The sequence below is a fragment of the Micromys minutus genome (genome assembly GCF_963924665.1).
Source record: "Micromys minutus genome assembly, chromosome: 11".
NCBI lineage: Eukaryota > Metazoa > Chordata > Mammalia > Rodentia > Muridae > Micromys > Micromys minutus.
In genome coordinates this window covers 58,618,364-58,635,460 of record NC_137980.1, presented here as the reverse complement: position 1 = coordinate 58,635,460, position 17,097 = coordinate 58,618,364, and the positions used below count along the sequence as shown (strand labels likewise).

The 17,097-nt window shown below is 43.9% G+C and overlaps 1 protein-coding gene across 5 annotated transcripts in view; it reads left to right on the top strand.

Moving 5' to 3' along the window:
• Nucleotides 1-17,097, top strand: part of DIDO1 (death inducer-obliterator 1) — a 50,068-nt gene that overhangs the window by 13,250 nt on the left and 19,721 nt on the right. For 3 of the 5 annotated variants that reach the window (XM_080925770.1, XM_080925769.1, XM_080925771.1), the window contains exons 2-7: nt 3,455-3,639; nt 4,790-4,900; nt 5,680-6,511; nt 7,530-7,851; nt 10,409-10,621; nt 11,579-11,798. In XM_080925770.1, the coding sequence (XP_080781896.1) occupies nt 5,682-6,511; nt 7,530-7,851; nt 10,409-10,621; nt 11,579-11,798 (1,585 nt within the window). In that variant the 5' untranslated portion in view covers nt 3,455-3,639; nt 4,790-4,900; nt 5,680-5,681. Of the gene's footprint in view, nt 1-3,454; nt 3,640-4,789; nt 4,901-5,679; nt 6,512-7,529; nt 7,852-10,408; nt 10,622-11,578; nt 11,799-17,097 lie in introns of those variants that run through there. The other 2 variants (XM_080925772.1, XM_080925773.1) reach the window with 2 other exon arrangements.

Sequence of the window (17,097 nt, the reverse complement as noted above, 5' to 3'; positions counted from 1 at the left end):
TGTGTCACTTTCCTATGAGGGGTTGGCACTTGGACATCTTGTGGAATGAGCAAGCACTTTGGCTGACAGGCTCTGTGTATGGCATGCATGCACACTCTCCAATATAAATGAGTCTCAAGAAAAGCAGCTAAGGATTTCTTGCTAAACAGTTTTCACTTTCAATAGAAAATTAGAACTTTGGAAACTTGTATCTACCATTGAGTTTGATAGCTTTCCAGTAATCAAACATTTCTGAGTCAGTCCAAGCTGTTGCAGATGCTTTTCTTGTCTAACTCTGCCTGAAGTACTGAGCTTGGTGCTTTCTTTCTAAGTGACTCATGGGCATGTGGTCAGAAAATGCAAATGAGTAAAGATTGACCGTGCCAGGCAGGCCAGTGGATTAGTGCAGGGGAGTGAGAGCTCGGCTGGGCTTCAAGTCCACACAGCACTGCAGGGCACTGCTGAATGCTGAGACAGCTGCTGTTTGGATGTAGAAAGAATGACATGCCTCTGTAGGACAGGGACTTTCTTCATACAGGTCACTGAAAAACATGGAAGTCAGAAGCATGTTTGAAAATCCTGCTGTCTTCTGTTAAGCCAGAGATACTCAAAAAATAAAAAATACTACCATTTTTAATACTTGTGATTTTCGAAATAACATAAATGTAGTGGACTTTTAGAAAATAACTTTTCAGAAATAGTAGATTGATTCCTCTTATGGAGTCTTCAGAGTATACTTTGTCTGGACCAAAAGCTTTGAAAGCTACCACCTAGAATGCTGGCCAGCCATATATGCTGTTTCTGATGTCACTCTTAAGCATGTCATTGGCATTGTCTTTGAGAAATAGTTCTTTTTTTAGAGACAGCCTCACTAGCATAGCCTAAACTAGCCTTGATTTAACTTGCTATACTCCGGTCTCTGCTTCCTGAGTATTTAGATTAGTATGCACCATAACACTTGACTTTTAAGCTGTGTATATTGTATGTGTATGGTTTGTGCATGTGAATGTACATGCCTATGTGCTTGACATTCTGTGTCTTCCTGTTACTGTTTTCTACAGTACTTCCTTGAGACAGCATCTTTGAAAACTTGGTATTGTAAGTTAACTGTTTATGGCCGTCCAGTGCTCAGGGCCTGCCTTTCTGAGCAGTTTCCAATGTGGAGGTTAGCAGGATAGTACATGCAGCCAAGCTTTCTTTATATGTGGATGCTAGGGATTTGAACTTGGGTCCTCGTGCTTACAAAGCAACTGCCCCTCCGTACTTACTGAGCCATCCTTTAAGACCCTATGTAAGATTTTAATGCTGAGATTGCATTGTATAATCTGGACTTCTAGTTAATTGGATGGAATTAATGGATTTTAATTGAGAGGAGGGGAAAATACCTTTTATACTGTCTAGTGCAGTGACTCACACCTTCAGTTCTAACATTCAGGATGAACTAAAGGCAGATCAGTAAGATTGCCACAAGCTCCAGGGAAGCTTCGATCAAAATCAGACCCTGTCCAGAGACAGTTAATTGTAACCTCAGTACAATCTGAAATAGCCACTTTTCTCTTTTGGGGGAAGAAATTGTTAATATGGCATGATTATAATTTCATGATCACTTTTTGTATGAACTGTGCTGTATAATGTTGTAGAAGGACATGATAATTTGGGTTAGAAATGTAACATAATTTATTTTTAACTTATTCTTTAGTGTGCTGGGCTTGGTGCCCAAGATCTAGTGTGTGCTAGGCAGGTGTTCACTGCTGTGCCACAGCCCAGCCTGTATTTAAAATGGTCTCCGTGTATAACCCAAGATGGCCTTGAACTGGCCTCTCTTCTATCCTCCCTACGCCCTTAGACTGAAATTACCATGCCTGTTGCCATGGTACCAGGCCCCAACACTATATTTTACTTACACCTTACAAATATATTTTACTTTGTACTTTTGTTTCTATAGACACTAAATTCTTAACTAGTTTTTACATTGGTAGAGTTATGAAAAATTTTTGCAAATACAGAAAATCTGTTATAGATATCTTGTCTTATTCTACTTAGAAAAAAACTGCATTTTATTTAGTAATATTCAAGACCATTCTAAATCCTTAGAAACATGTATTTTTACCATGGTGTTGGATTCAGTCCATGTAGGTAGACACTACCAGTGAGCTACATTCCTATCTATACATTGAATCTTTTTAAAAATCTTTTTAGGTTATTTATTTGATATGCATGAGTGTTTTGCCTGCAGGTGATTTGGTGTGCCACTATGTGCCTATTGCCTGCAGAGGTCAGATGAGGGTCATATTTCCTGGAGATATTCTGGAACTGGAATTATGGATGGTGTGTGGGTGCTGGGACAAAACCCAGGTCCTCTGCAAGAGCAACATGTGCTCTTAATTGTTGAGCCATTCCTCCAGTCCCTAGAAGGTGAATCTTTTTAAATGCTTTTCATTTCTTAGGTTATTGGTTTTTGTTGTTTGGGGTTTTGGGGGGATGTTGTTTGTTTTTTAAATAAGTATGTGCTTGTGTCTTGTTTACTCTTAGAACTAGTTTTTAACTTACTGGTTTGTTGTCTATTTAGTTTCTAAAGTGCTATATAGCTCCAACCCAGCTCCTATGGCCTAACCAGGCCAATAGTTTCTGAACTCTTGAAGTTGGCTTTTGGTGGCTAGCTTCCCTTGTGATAGAAACTAGAATGAGTTCCTTGTGGAGGTGACATAAGGAGTAGACAGAAGGTTTATAAGTCTTCCGTCACTTTAAGGATAAGTGGAATGTTCACCCTTTGTCTTGGGTTACTAGGGAGACCACAGTTAGCTGGAAGGCAGTTGGAGCCAGGCAGAGAGAGGAAGTAAGAGGTGGGTTCTGCTCAGAATTGCTGGCTCTGGCCCTTGTGGTTTAAAAGCCCTGGCTAGAAACAAAGACATCTGGAGAGGGTGTTAGATTGTGATTATACTAAAGGGAAAGGAGAGCCTTGTTGGATTTGTTTGTTTGTTTTGGGGTTTTTGTTTGTTTGTTTCTTGTGGGGCATAGAAGATGTTTGCTTTTTTGAACTAGAGCCTGAGAACAGTGTCATTAGTTAGGACCATACCAGGAAGATTGGGTGAAACTTATATATATTAGATTGAGACAGTCTCCTTGTGTATCCCAGGTTGGCTTCTTACTCAGCCTCTGATGCTAATGACTCTTCTACACTACTAAGATTTTTTTTTAATTTATATACATAATTTTGTTATTCAGCCTTTCTGCTTTTTGTGTTTCTCCATTCTTTTTGCTGGGTCTGCTTCATGCTGGGTTCTTATTGAGTATAGAAGCAACTGATTCCTGAGCTCTCTCCTGCCTCGCCTTCTCATCTTGCTGGGCACCTTTTGTAGCATGTGCCTGCCATTCCCTCTACTCTCAGACATTTGTAGGTTACTCTGAGAATAGAGTAGTGAGTGGTTTAGTCACAGTTGCTTAAGATCTGTAATATGTTTTTCTTTTCCTGTAGGAGCTTGGTCAAGAGACAGTCTCCACTGTCCCTTTGGTTGTTCGAAGCTCCGGAATCTTCCCATTGATGAACTGTGACTGACAGCAGTGTGGTGAGGCTTGGCCGTCTGCTGGACCTAGCTTCAAGTTTATTATTTTATGTAGGATTTTCAGCCAAAGGTTTCCAAGCTTTCAGTTTTGGGACAGGTAAGTGGCATTTGTGTAAAGAAGTGAGTGTAATGCAGCATGTATACTAAAGGGTCAGAACTTTACAATGCCTTTTGTTTTTTAATGAATAGCCATTGTTAAAAGGTTAACTCATTGTTTTTCTTTCTGACTTTGGCTATTTTATCACCATATAAACCTCGAAGTGTATAGTTTCTGTCTAATGAGTAAAACAATTTTGTAGAGGAAACATGGTGTTGCCTCTTGAGTTCTGGCTATGGAATACTTGCGAGGAAGGCTGGATCGGTGGCCCCTAGACTACAGTCTGAGTAGAGGTGCCATGTTGCCTGAAATTAGGCCGCAGCTGTCTTGCTCCAGCCTGTGTCTAGAATGTGGCTCAGTGGTAAAATGGGAGCTTAATTTAAAAACATTGGCAGGGTGCAAATTTGTTTTGCCTAAATGGCAAACTTTCTAACTAAAATGAAGAAGCCATTATAGTAGTTAGTTTGATATTTCCTCAGCTGTGTGTGTTTTTCTTTTTTAAAGCTTTTAACTGTGTGTGTGTGAACACTTTACCTGCCTTCATGACTGCACCATGTGTGTGCAATGCCCACAGAACGCAGGGAGATTGAGACTGGAATGTTAGCCATTGGCTTTCTTATGGGTGCTGGGAACCAAACAAGCCCGGCTTCTAGAAAGCAGACGGTGCTCTTAATTGATGAGCATCTCGCCAGCCCCAGCGGTGTCTGTTTAAAGGTGGGAATGGTGGTGACATCTTTAATATCAGGAGGGGGAGGCAGAGGCATGCAGATCTGAGTTCAGGCCAGTCAATTACTTGGTGGGACCCTGTCTCTAAAACAATAAAGAAAACAGAGCATACCTCAGCTTCATGAAGCCAGCTGTATGCCGTGTGTCTGTCCTTGATCTGTTTGTCCAGGCAGTCTGAAGAGTTACTTACACTGTGACTCAAGAACTGATTTGGTTGGATTCTGGCTTTTACCATTTTAGAGGGGGTGACCAAAGAAGTGCTTCTTGACTCAGCAGCCTCAAATAACCTGGAGACTAAAGTTCCGGCGTGAGAGTAAGGGCCAGGCAGGCTCTGTGGCTGAGTGACCTTAGTTACTGAACGTCAGGAAGGAAAACAGTATTTAGGGTACTGAGAACTTTAAATTTTCTGTGTTTTGTGTTTTAGGGTTTTGTTTTTATGCAGTCCTTTCCCTAAGATGGAACATGCAGGAAAACCATCCATCACTAGCATTTGAATGCAATTAAAGCCTGGACAGCCAGGAAAAGAATTCTCAAGGTATAATCTTTTCAGTTTGTCATTTTTGAAAAAGAATAAGATTTCATCTTTTAAAAAGAAAGTGAAAGACATGGGTGTGTGGTGGACTTGTAAATCTCAGTGCTTGGAATGCTATGGCATGAGGATCACTACCATTCCAAAGCTGACCTTTGCCATATAGTAGGAGACAGACCCTAGGGAGACAGACACGGGTAGTAATGTTTCGATCAGTACATCAGTCATCTGTTGTCAGGAGTCTGGTGGCTGTTCTCTTTGCTTGGTGTCCACAATAGGACTCTATGCTCAGTGGGCACCAGTGTCCTCACAGTCTCTTCTTAGACGAGAATAAAAAGGCAGCACCAAAGCCCCAGACACACTTGCCCAGACTTCCTGTGGGGCAGGCCAAGAGGCGGCACACATCATGTGCCCTTGCTCCCTGGTGGCCATGGGCAGCTACAGTCTGCTAAGAATGGTGTGGCCTAGCACCATTCACATGTCTATCTCTGAATATACTTTTATTCTGCTTGGACTGCACATACATCATAGTTCCCTACCCATTTTGCATACATTTCTTCTCGGCTGGATGATTTTCTGCAGAACAGTCACTGTAGTTAACTCACATCATCTCATAGACACAGCATAGAACAGTGTGATCAGAAGCAGCTAGTTCATGTGTAGCTCTGCTCCTCTCAGAAATATGTCTTAGCACTCACTCAGTGCCCCTGGTGTGCATTCCAAGACTATGTGGTGTGGTGGTGTGGTAGGTTGTTAGTCACAATGTGATTGCCTTTTGTCATTAGGTATGGATGATAAAGGGCACCTGAGCAATGAGGAAGCACCCAAGGCTATCAAACCTACCAGTAAAGAGTTCAGGAAAACCTGGGGTTTTCGAAGAACCACGATTGCCAAACGTGAGGGTGCAGGAGACACTGAGGTGGACCCCAGTGAGCAGCAACCACAACAGCATAGCCTCTCCCTCCGCCGCAGTGGACGGCAGCCAAAGCGCACTGAGAGGGTAGAAGAGTTCCTTACCACAGTTCGGCGCCGAGGGAGAAAGAATGTGCCAGTGTCTCTGGAGGATTCCAGTGAGCCCACATCCTCCACAGTCACTGATGTGGAGACAGCTTCCGAGGGGAGCGTTGAAAGCAGTTCTGAGATCAGAAGTGTTCCTGCACCTGGTTCCTTAGGAAAAGAACATCCTACCTCTTCTGAAAAGGTGAAAGGTGGTGATGAGGAAGAAGACACCTCTGACAGTGACAGTGATGGCCTTACATTGAAGGAACTTCAGAACCGCCTTCGAAGAAAGCGAGAACAAGAACCTGTGGAGAGGTCCGTGAGAGGCATTCAGAATCGCCTTCGGAAGAAGCGCCGAGAGGAAGATCCCACCGAAACTGGGAATGTTCAAATAGGCAGTGCTGAGGAGGACGTACCTCTCTGTAAGCAGGAGCCTGAGGCTAGTCAGGGACCAGTGTCCCAGTCAGAGAAAGATGACAGAGAAAATCAGTCGGAGGGGAAAGCAACTCAGGGAAGTAAAGAGGAAAGCCCTAGGGAAGCGGGCAAACCAAAGCCTGAGTGTGAGGTTTATGACCCCAATGCTCTGTACTGCATCTGCCGCCAGCCTCACAACAACAGGTAGGTGAGGGAGGGAGTTGGTAGAGAACCAAGGGATGGAAACAGCGAGAGGACTGCCATTTGCTTTGATGCCAGACAAGCAGTTGGCTTATTGAGAAAAGATGAATGAGTCTGAAGAAGAAGCAAGGAATGTGGGGACATGGACTGCCTAGGGCTGCCCCTACCATGGCAGCAGGTGTGGTCCGCTGTATACTCGGTGTGTCCAGCAGGGGACAGGATGAAAAGCTCACTGCCTCAGTCTTTCAAGCCATGTGCAAACAGTGGACACTAGATAGCCAGAACCATATGATCCTATGGGAGTGTTAGGACATGACTGTACCCAGTGTGGTTCTTTGAGTTGGCTTTGAGGTGGTGGTGGGGCACCTCTGTGAGGTTGCTAGGAGATGAAGTTACTGCTGCTGGTGCTGTGTGGAGATACTCTGAAGCCTCTAGTTCACTAACTAAAAGATGAAGAGCTGAGGATGTGGTTTGGTGGGTAGAATGCTTGCTTAGCATGCATGAGGCCCTGGGTGTGATCCCCAGTATCTCATAAAATGTTGAGGAGGTATATGCCTGTAATCTCAGCTTTCAGTAGAGGCAGGAGAATCAGAAATTCAAGATCATCTTCAGCTTCATAGGGAGCTTAAAACATGAGAAACCCTGTCTCTAAAAGTAAGTAAATAGAAAAAAAAAACAAGGGGCCGGAGAGATGCCTCAGCAGTGACTGCTCTTCCAGAGGTCCTAAGTTCAAATCCCAGCAACTACATGGTGGCTCACAACCATCAATAATGGGATCCAATGTCCCCTTCTGGTGTGTCTGAAGACAGTTACAGTGTAGTCATGTATACATTAATTAATTAATAAATACATCCATTAAAAAAGAAAAAAGATGAAGCAGGTTTGGAGTGTGCTAACAAGGGGTGGACGCTTGGATGTTCTTAGTTCTGACCTCACTTCACTGTATATGCTTTTCATAACAAAATGTTAAAGTTTGACTTGGTGATTGTTGGACAGTGACCACATGATCTTCCCATTTTAGGTTTATGATCTGCTGTGATCGGTGTGAGGAGTGGTTCCATGGTGACTGTGTGGGTATTTCTGAGGCCCGAGGGCGGCTCCTGGAAAGGAATGGGGAAGACTACATCTGCCCAAATTGTACCATTTTGCAAGTGCAGGATGAGACGAATAGCAGTGCCACCGATGAACAGGATGCGAGGTGCAGACCTGTAGGTGCTGATGGCACAGACTGTACAAGCATAGGGACAGTAGAGCAGAGGTCCGGAGAAGACCAGGGCATAAAGGGTAGGATTGAGAAGGCGGCCAACCCCAGCGGCAAGAAGAAGCTCAAGATATTCCAGCCAGTAAGTACCTGTCTGCCATGGCAGGCACACGTGTCAGGCTCACTACTGCTGAAGACAGCAGGATTGGGAAGGTGCCTTCTCTTTAGAACAGTTGATCTTTTATGGGGCAGGTACTGTATCTGTACGGCCCTGAGCCCTGCAAGGGAACATCCTGCTTGTGTGTATCATCTTAATGGTAGTTTGCACAGATGTCTGTGTCATTCCAGTTGACGTCAGTTGTGATTGCTCTGTCATAGCCTCCTTAGTGCCAGCAACACTGTGGTCTGATGGGTCCTTAAGGGGAGATTCATTTCTCCACAGTGCTAGTTTGAAGAAAAAAAAAAATAACCTTTTTACATGTTCTTGGTGTTACATGATTTGAGTGCTGGCAGAGTTGAGAGAAGGGTGCACTGTATTCTGCTGTTAGCATGCTGACCTGAATTTTGTTACATGCCTGGTACCCATTGGGTTGTTTCTCTGCCTGGCCACTGCTTTCTTCCTTCTTCCTACTTTGTTTAATCTCATGGGGCTGTAACTCACATTTCCCATGAGCTAAGACTAGCAGTCTTTACTGCTCAGGAGAGCTGTCTCCTGTTGTCAACAGGTGAATTGCATTTCCCACGAGGATGCCACCAAATGTATTTTCACTGCAGACCCTCTCCTTCAGCAGGCGAGAGTCTGTAGAAACTACCGTCTACACTGCTACTGCCTTAGTTCTTACTGTGCTGCCAGGTGAAAAATGACAGTGACAGTAAGTGGTGGCCACTAGCACCATTTACAGAAGGAATTTGTCAGTTTGATGCTTTTATTGTTGTCAGTATGTTAGACATGGCCTGAATTTTATTCTGTGAAAACTTAGATTTGGTGGAAGAAAAGTAACTATATTAAATATCCCGAAAACTGACATTTTGCTTGAGTCAGTGTAAAAGACATGTTAATATGTACTTATCTTTTCTATCAACATAACATTAGAAGCTGTAAGCAGAGACTCTATATGTACTGTTGCCACTAAATTGTTTCTGCTGCTGTGTTACTGACTTAGCTTAAAATTCCCACTCCCAGTCTCCATAGGCCAGAGCCTGGACCCCTGGGGCACGGGGTCATAAGGCTTCAGCCTGGCTAGGACTGTGGTCTTATTAGAAGGTACCTAGAGATGACCCTCTCTGGGAGCTTTCAGACTGTTTATGTTCTGTCTTTCTGATATACTTAAAAATAAATGGTCACTAGTTATTTGAAATATCTTCCTCCATACAACTCAAAAAACCAGGCCACCTTTCTTCAGAACCAACAGTGGATGCCTTCTCTCTTAGGAAATGGCACATTTTCTCTTTTAAGAATTTCTACCTGAAAGCTAGGTGTGGTGGAGTCCACACTCTTAAGGGTAGCATGAGATCAGTATGTATATATTTCCTCCTGGGGGGCTGGAGAGGTGCTCAGAGATGAAGAAGAGTTCTAGTTGTCAATCAAGAGGAACTAGGTTCAATTTTTAGCACCCACATAGTTCTCACCACCATTTGTAGCTCAAGTGACAAGCAATCTGATATCCTCTATGCATGGACAGAAGACATGCAGGCAAAACACGCATACATAGACTGCGATTTCAATTCCTTGACAGTTATGAAAAGGACTTACCACCTGGACTTCCAAGATGGCTCACTGAGTAACGGCACGTGCCAACAAATCTGATTATATGAGTTTAATCTTCAGATCTCACATGGTAGAAGGAGAGAATTAACTCCTGAAAGTTGTCCTGACTCTAGCTGTACCAACTGTGTGTGTGTGTACACACACACACACACACACACACACACACAATATGTAACAAATCTTAATGAAAATTTATAGTTCATTAAATCTACATTTTGCCCCTTTTTTCATAGTGGTTTATTTTTAATGTATGTGTGTCTAGGGGAGTAGTGTACAATAGTGTAGGTGTCCTCAGGACAGAAGTCTGAAGTTACAGGTGGGGTAGAAGGCTATCTGACATGAGTTCTAACAACCAGACTGGTCTTCTAAGCCATCCTCTGAGCCGCGTGTCCAGCCCCTCTTATTGTCTCATTTGGGACCTGCACATGTTTTGTAGGGCATATAGATTCTGAAGATCCTGTGTGTGCAGTTTGTGTGCTAGGGCAGTTAAAAGGAAAGTAGGTTTCTATAGTTCACAACGACAGGTCTTGCTATGGAGCCTGGGCTGGCCTGAATCTTGAATCTCCTGCCTTCTCTTCCCAAGTGCTAGAATTGTATTAAAGATTATGCCATCATGCACAGCTAACAAAACTACACTTTTATTCATATAAAACTGTTACTAGAGCCAGCCATAGTGGTGTACACCTTACACCTTCAGTCCCAGCACTGAGGAGGCAGAAGCAGGCAAATCTCTTGAGTTCAAGGTCAACCTGGTCTGCATAACAAGTTTCTGGCCAGCCAGAGTTACATAGTAAGACCCTCTCTCAAAAAGCACCCAAACAAAAATTACTGCTGGAGTCTTAATAACGGCCACCACCAATAGGGCTGTCAGTGAGCATTGACTATAGTGTCTGCATACATGATGTCTCAAGTTGCTTGTCTTGTTCTGCAGGTCGTAGAGGCTCCTGGTGCTGCTAAATGCATTGGCCCCGGGTGTTCCAATGTAGCACAACCTGACTCAGTGTATTGCAGTAATGACTGCATTCTCAAACACGCTGCAGCTACCATGAGAATTCTAAGTTCAGGTAAAGAACAAAAAGCAAAACCCAAGGAGAAGGTCAAGACGAAGTCAGAAAAGTTCAGTCTTCCAAAATGCAGTGTTCAGGTAAGCTTACAACAGTCACCTTCAAGATACTTCTTGAAACAGGAAGTGTTTGAGAAGACTCTTCATAGACTGGTTTCTGTTTGCTTGAGCAATGCAGGGAACAGCATTTGTCAGCAAAATATAGATCATATTTTTCTTCCCTCTTTCCCCCCATTCCCTGAGGGATTAGTTAACATAAATATACCACAAGCAAGCAAGCATGTGGATTTTTTTTTTTTTTTGAAGACTTCAAGATGTATACCACCCAGCTGTGTGCAAAGTCCGCTTGACATTTAGATAAGACAGTTTCTGGGCAAGGCTCTGTGCCTTAATAACTCGGTGGTAGAGTGCCTAGCATGCCGGCAGTCTTAGGACGTGTACATATCCCTTTGGGGGAGTTTCTTTTGTTTTAAAGGCAATTCTATAGTGCAGGCAGTTCTTGAACTTGGAATTTTGTTCCCTTAGCCTCCTCAGCTGGGATTATAGTCCTGTGCCACCAAACCTAACTAAGTGACATACTTTTTATTTTTCAAGACTGTCATTTTGGATCTTGAAACTCCCATAAATGGCTGCTCTGTGCTGTGTGAGATGCTGTGTGGAACATTGATCTGGGAATGCAGATACCATTTGTTCTGTACAAGGACCCTTGTGCCACATGCAGCCCCTCTCAGTTTGTCTCCAGCTTGTTTCCCTGCCTTGCCGAAAGGCACTCATGCTTTTGTCTTGGCTGGTGTATGCCTCTGCTGTGTTACAGACAGCGCTGAGCCAGGAGCCTTTGCATTACCCGGATGCTACAAAGGAATGCTAAGGGTTATTTGATTTGTGGCTGTAGCCAAAAAAAAAGATGACAGGATTCTGCCTAACTTGGCTTGAAGGGTCTTCAGATTTTAAAATAAAACGTGTATGTGTCTTTAGTTGGTTGTTGAAGCAAAGGTATCACTTCAAACCTTAATCATTGGGATTTCACTGATTATCCAGGCGGGGATTAAAATCTCTTCTGTGCACAAGAGACTAGCGTCAGAGAAAAGAGAAAACCCAGCGAAGAAAGTGATGCTGGCTTCCAGAAGTGAAACTTCGGGGAAGGAGGTGACCTGTGAGAGCAGCACACCATCTTGGGCAAGTGACCACAACTACAACGCTGTGAAGCCAGAGAAACCAGAGAAGCCCACTGCACTCTCACCCACCCTATTGAGTAAATGTACGTATCACCCAAAGGCCGGCTTCCCAGGCCCCTCCTACAATCTGGGTGGCTGCCTAGGGCTGCCTAGTACCAGAGTCCTGGGTGTTCTGGTGCTGATGGTAGCCAGCAGTTCACTGCCATCCAGAAACAGATACCAAGATGCCTCTGGACCCCAGGTGTTCCTGCCTAGCCTGTGGATCTTCTCTGGGTGTTTCCTAAAGAGCTGCGTAGGCCTGATGTTGGGGGCAATTTTTTTCAGTTTTAGGCCTTGGTAAGTATTTGAACTTTTCTCAACAAGATGGGACTACATCAGTGCACTGTTCAGACTCCAGGCTCAGTACAGACATGAATTCCTCACAGTTCAGCCCAGTATAAACCATAGGTTTTCCACATTACCTGTTTTCTCCCATGAAGTGACCACTGATCTTCTCTAGCAAAAGTGATTTTTTTTTAATGACAGGTAGACAATTTGTGTCTATTTCACATACTACACACCTACATAAATAGGTTTAAATTTGGAAGGCCATTTGTTGCTGCTTAGACCCCCACGGTGAGTAATTGTGCCAACCTTACACCTGCAGCAATATCCTCATCAAAGGGAGAGTTGTGGGTAGTATCGTCCAGATTTAAAGATGCCCCAGATTTAGATTACTAGTCTGCCCCAGAATTCAAATCTTTGAAATATCAATAGCCTGAGCAAACTTTTAGAGCCCAAGATTAGATCACTGGGCTTGAGGCCATTGTCTCACAGCCGTACAAGGTATACCTTGGTTACTTTTTGTACAGTGGTTTCTAGTGAGTTTTCAGTTGTGTTCTCTTTAGTGCTTTTGTTCCATCTCTGCCACCCTCAGCCCCAGATGAGGAACTCTTATAACCAAGGCTGGCCTTAAATTTGCTATGACACTGGGGATCCTCCTGCCTCCAACTGTAAAGAGTGCTGGAATTTATAAGCACACACCTAATGGATGTGGTGTGGTGTAAACCCAGAGTATTAGGGAAGCAGTCTACCAACTGAGCTGTTTTTCCAGGCCATGGTATACTGAACTCTGATCTTCCTGTGTTGGGATTACAGGCATGTGGTGCTGGGGATGAAACCCAGAACTTCATGCATTCGGCTAGGCCAGTGCTACTGAAACCTGCACTCACCACATTAGTGCATTTTATATCTTTTTTAAAAAAACATCCTAGGGTTGAAGAGCCCTGAATTGTGATAATATGAACATGTTACATTTCTTATTAGTCTTTCAGCAACTTAACTAGAGAGGATCTTCTGCAGGCAGGTTCACAGGGTAATAATGCAGTTGTGCTTGGTGTTGTAGGCCAAGACTTACATTAGAGGAGTTGAGACAGGAACATCATGAGTTCTGGGCCAGCTGCAGTTGCAGAGTGAGAACCTATCTCTAGAACAAGTAGAGGGAAAGGGAATGTAACGGACCTAAGAAATGCAGTGAATTAGTGTGTTCTGCTGCAGTGTGGGTAGGCCTTAGTGCACTGTAGGCAGTTGAGCAGTGAGTTTTACCTTCGCAGATCTTGTGTTCTTTGAGTTATAGCAGCTTTACAACAGCAGCGCTAAGTACAACCTCAGAATAGGGAAACTCCACCAAGTATAGGGTCCAAGTGCTTTAAGTGTCTGTAGACCTACCTAACAATAAAGGTAGAAACCTGGGAGTATAGCCACAGTCCTGGGAGCTGAAGATTGATTACAACTCAGTTCATCTTTATCTATGTGCCCAGAATGGAAAACCAACTCTTGAAGTTCTGACTCAGGGTCTCACATTGGAAGCTGTTAAATCTCTAGTTTCAGTTTCAGACCCTGGTAAGTATATCCCTGTGTGGCATCATAGAAGGTCCTCGCTGGTGGATTGGTGAGGAGGACGGAACATAGTGGACATGAAATCAGAGTACTGTCTTCTCTCTCCCTTCCACGAGGTGCTGTGGGGTGAGGGGCCCCAGGGATCAACACAGTGACCAGTTCCTATGCTCAGGGGCTCTTTGACCTCTTTCACACCTTGTCCTTCACAACTGACTTGAATCCTTGCTGGAGCTGATGGGCTCCAGGGCAGGAGAGTAGGACAACTGATTAATCTTCCCAACATACCAGCATCTCAGAGTTGACCAACATTGAAAATACAGAATGCATCAGGGACATGTTTCTAAACCAGTTTCTTCTGATTCCCCCATCCCATAAATGATAACATCCTAACATTGAGAGTGTCATCATCAGTGAGGAGCCGTGGGGCTGGTCCCCTTTGATCCCCACTTCCTCTGCACAGTGAGAGGGCACCACGCAGTCTGTGCAGCTGTGTCCCAAGGACTCTGGCCCTGTGTCCCCACTGCCTGTGTGCAGAACACACATGGGGGTGGGAAAGGGAGGGGAGGAGGCTGGAAGTGAAGCAGTGCTGGGAATACTACAGTGTCCTGCCTGGATGCTCACCATGTACACTGAGAAGACCGCATGGCAGAGCTGAGCCGAGCTGCTGCCCTCTGAGTGGGTGAGGCAGGCAGCATGCTGCCCGCACAGGAAACCCTCCTCCACATGCAGGTGATTACATTTCACAAGCAGTTGTTCCTCTGATTTTTTTTTCCTTTCTAGAATATCTGTACAGTTTCCTTAATTTATAGAAACAATTGTTATTTTTTAAATTTCCAAAGATTCTGATATTGCTGTTTTTGTATCCTTCTGAGTTTTATTTCTGCTGGCACCTCCATCACCAGGGTAGGGAACTGAGCAAAAAAAAACACTTGCCTAAAATATTCTTAGGTTATTAGAGTTTTGAATCAAGATTTAGTATTTATACTTATCACAATAATTAGTATTTTGGACTCACTAAATGGCTCATCAAGTGACTTAAAACACTGGTGTTTGAATGGATCTTGACATGACGTTTCATCTGGCTGTAGGAATTTATTGCAAAACCCCAACTACCTACAAACCCAAACCTGGGGAGTGACTGCATCCTACTCGTGCAAAAACATTTTCTGTGTTGATGCATGCATGCATCCTGCGCAGGTGACCAGGTGGGGTGGTTAGAGCAGGGAGAACACAGGGTTTTCTAGGATACCTTGAGGTGTGGGCTTCAGAAGTACATTTCATGGAATCGTGAAGGCGCCCTGTGGAGGGTACTAGAAACAAAGCTAAGGGTGGGCCTGTGTTTTATCAGCTACATGAGCCGTTTATTTGTCTTCAGAGCTGCTAGTGGAAATAAAGTGGGGATAGGGGAACAACTTTGCAAATCTAAACCAAGCCCCTCCCAATGGGGGTGGGCAAAATTAGTATTGAGGGGGTTAAGCTTGGCATGGTTAAATAATATACATAGCTAAGACTAGGTTGCTGGTTACATTCTTTTGGTATCGTTTTGCTTTTTATAAATCTTTGAAAAGCCCACCATTGAGAAAATTGAATCATAGCATTAACTTGAACCTTCGCAAGTGAGCCCTTGAGAATACTCCAAGCTGTCCTTCACCTCTGAATGACCTCCCTGTAAACTTGAGCTGTGAATCAAAGGGTTAACACTCCATGAAAATCTTTTTGATGACATTGCTGATCTCAAGTGCAAAGGTCTCCTGAAGATGCCTGCCACAATCATTAGTATAAAGTGACAAACTTGATACACACCAACATGCACATAGTTAACATGCTTAGTATCCAAAAGGTAGAGAGTAATCATAGAAGATCGGATTAGCCGTTTTAATGGAGGTTTGGGCAGCATTGATTTGCCACAAACCTGGAAGAGCTCGGCAAGAATGTAAGGTAACTGGTTGCACTCTAAACCTGGTTATCCACAACACCTTCAGCTTTGACCCCATTAGGTCTGGAGGGTCTAGGAAGGCACATGGATTGTTGTAACATGCTCCTGTCGTTTTAGTTTCAGTAAACGATTTAGTACAAAGAAATAATTGTTAAAATGAACTTCGCTGAAGTCCTATGTGGTGTGTTTGGGGAAATCTGAGAAACCGCAGTTCAGCTTCCGCATAACTGGGCAGATTGAACACACCACATGGCCCTCACCACACTGCAGTCCAGTGACTAACTGCAATAAATTACCAATCCAACATGATTTAAGCTAAAGAGTTCAAAATACTATGTGATTGGTTGGGATAACTTGCAAGATTCTTAAGAGTTGGTCTCTGCATTAAGATGGAAGTCAAATACTGACATCAATAAGAAAAGATTTTATCTCCAGAATACAGAGTTTGGATGTGGACCTCTTCAGGGTCACTGTAGCCCCCACACTGGGCATTTGAGAAACATCTCAGATGTAGCCTATGCTGCTTTTGTCCCAGGTCTCACTTTTCTTAAATATAAAACTAAATAGGCAACTGCTCTTTTAAAGATAGCTTTTATTTTATTTTTTTGATAGTTTCAGTATCAGCCCTGGCCACTCTAGAGTCCTGCCTCATTCTCCTGAATCCTGAGATAAAGGCATGTGCATGAGGTGTGGATAGAGGGATATTAGATACTTAAGCATGTCTAGGAAGCAAACAGCAAAACCATTTCCACTTGGTAATGCTGCCTCACTGGAAAGAGGTATGGAGAAGCCATGGGAAATCCTAAGTTATGTGGCCCAGAGCTGAGGAACAGGATTCAACACCTGGCCTTGTTTCAAGGTGCTGCTTGGTCACTGTCTTCAAACAAGCAGCTCCCCTTAGGCTTTTGGACGTGAAATACCTGCATGCGGGGAGCCTGCTCCTCTGTAAGAGCAGTCATCAGGCAGCATAACTGGGGTGGGCGGGACTGTAGAATTGAACCCCTACCCTGTTCCTGGACCCTGTACCTCCATTAGGTTTTAACTTCATGCGATTGTAGGGGTCTGCCTAGGGGTACATGAGCAGGTTTTGTCCCCCTACTTTCTCTTGCCTGCCTTTGGATCATTACTGCCACCTGGCGACCATCAGAGTTATAGCAGCCTGACTAGTGAACCCATAGTGAGAATAGTTGTGCTCCCTTGCAGAGCACTCTACTCCCTACTCCATCAAACTTAGTTAGCTTAGTTTCCATTACAAGGAACTGATCAAAGCAACCTTTGTTTCCATTAGTCCACAGGATTGGAGATGCCTTCTTCCTCCTACATAGTGTTGGTCAGTTCTTCCTTACCCCACGAGGGCACTGAGAGCAGTGCACAACATGAAGTGCTATGTGTAAGATGGGTCTCGTTGGTTATAACAACTATTTTTATATAGTCAAAAAAGCCAAAATGAATTCTACAATTGGAATGGTAGCTCAACAGCACATTTGTCCAGAATACCCAAGGCACAGGTTTTGAAAACCCAGTATTGGGATAGGGAATGGAGTAGGAATTTACAAATTCATTGTTTG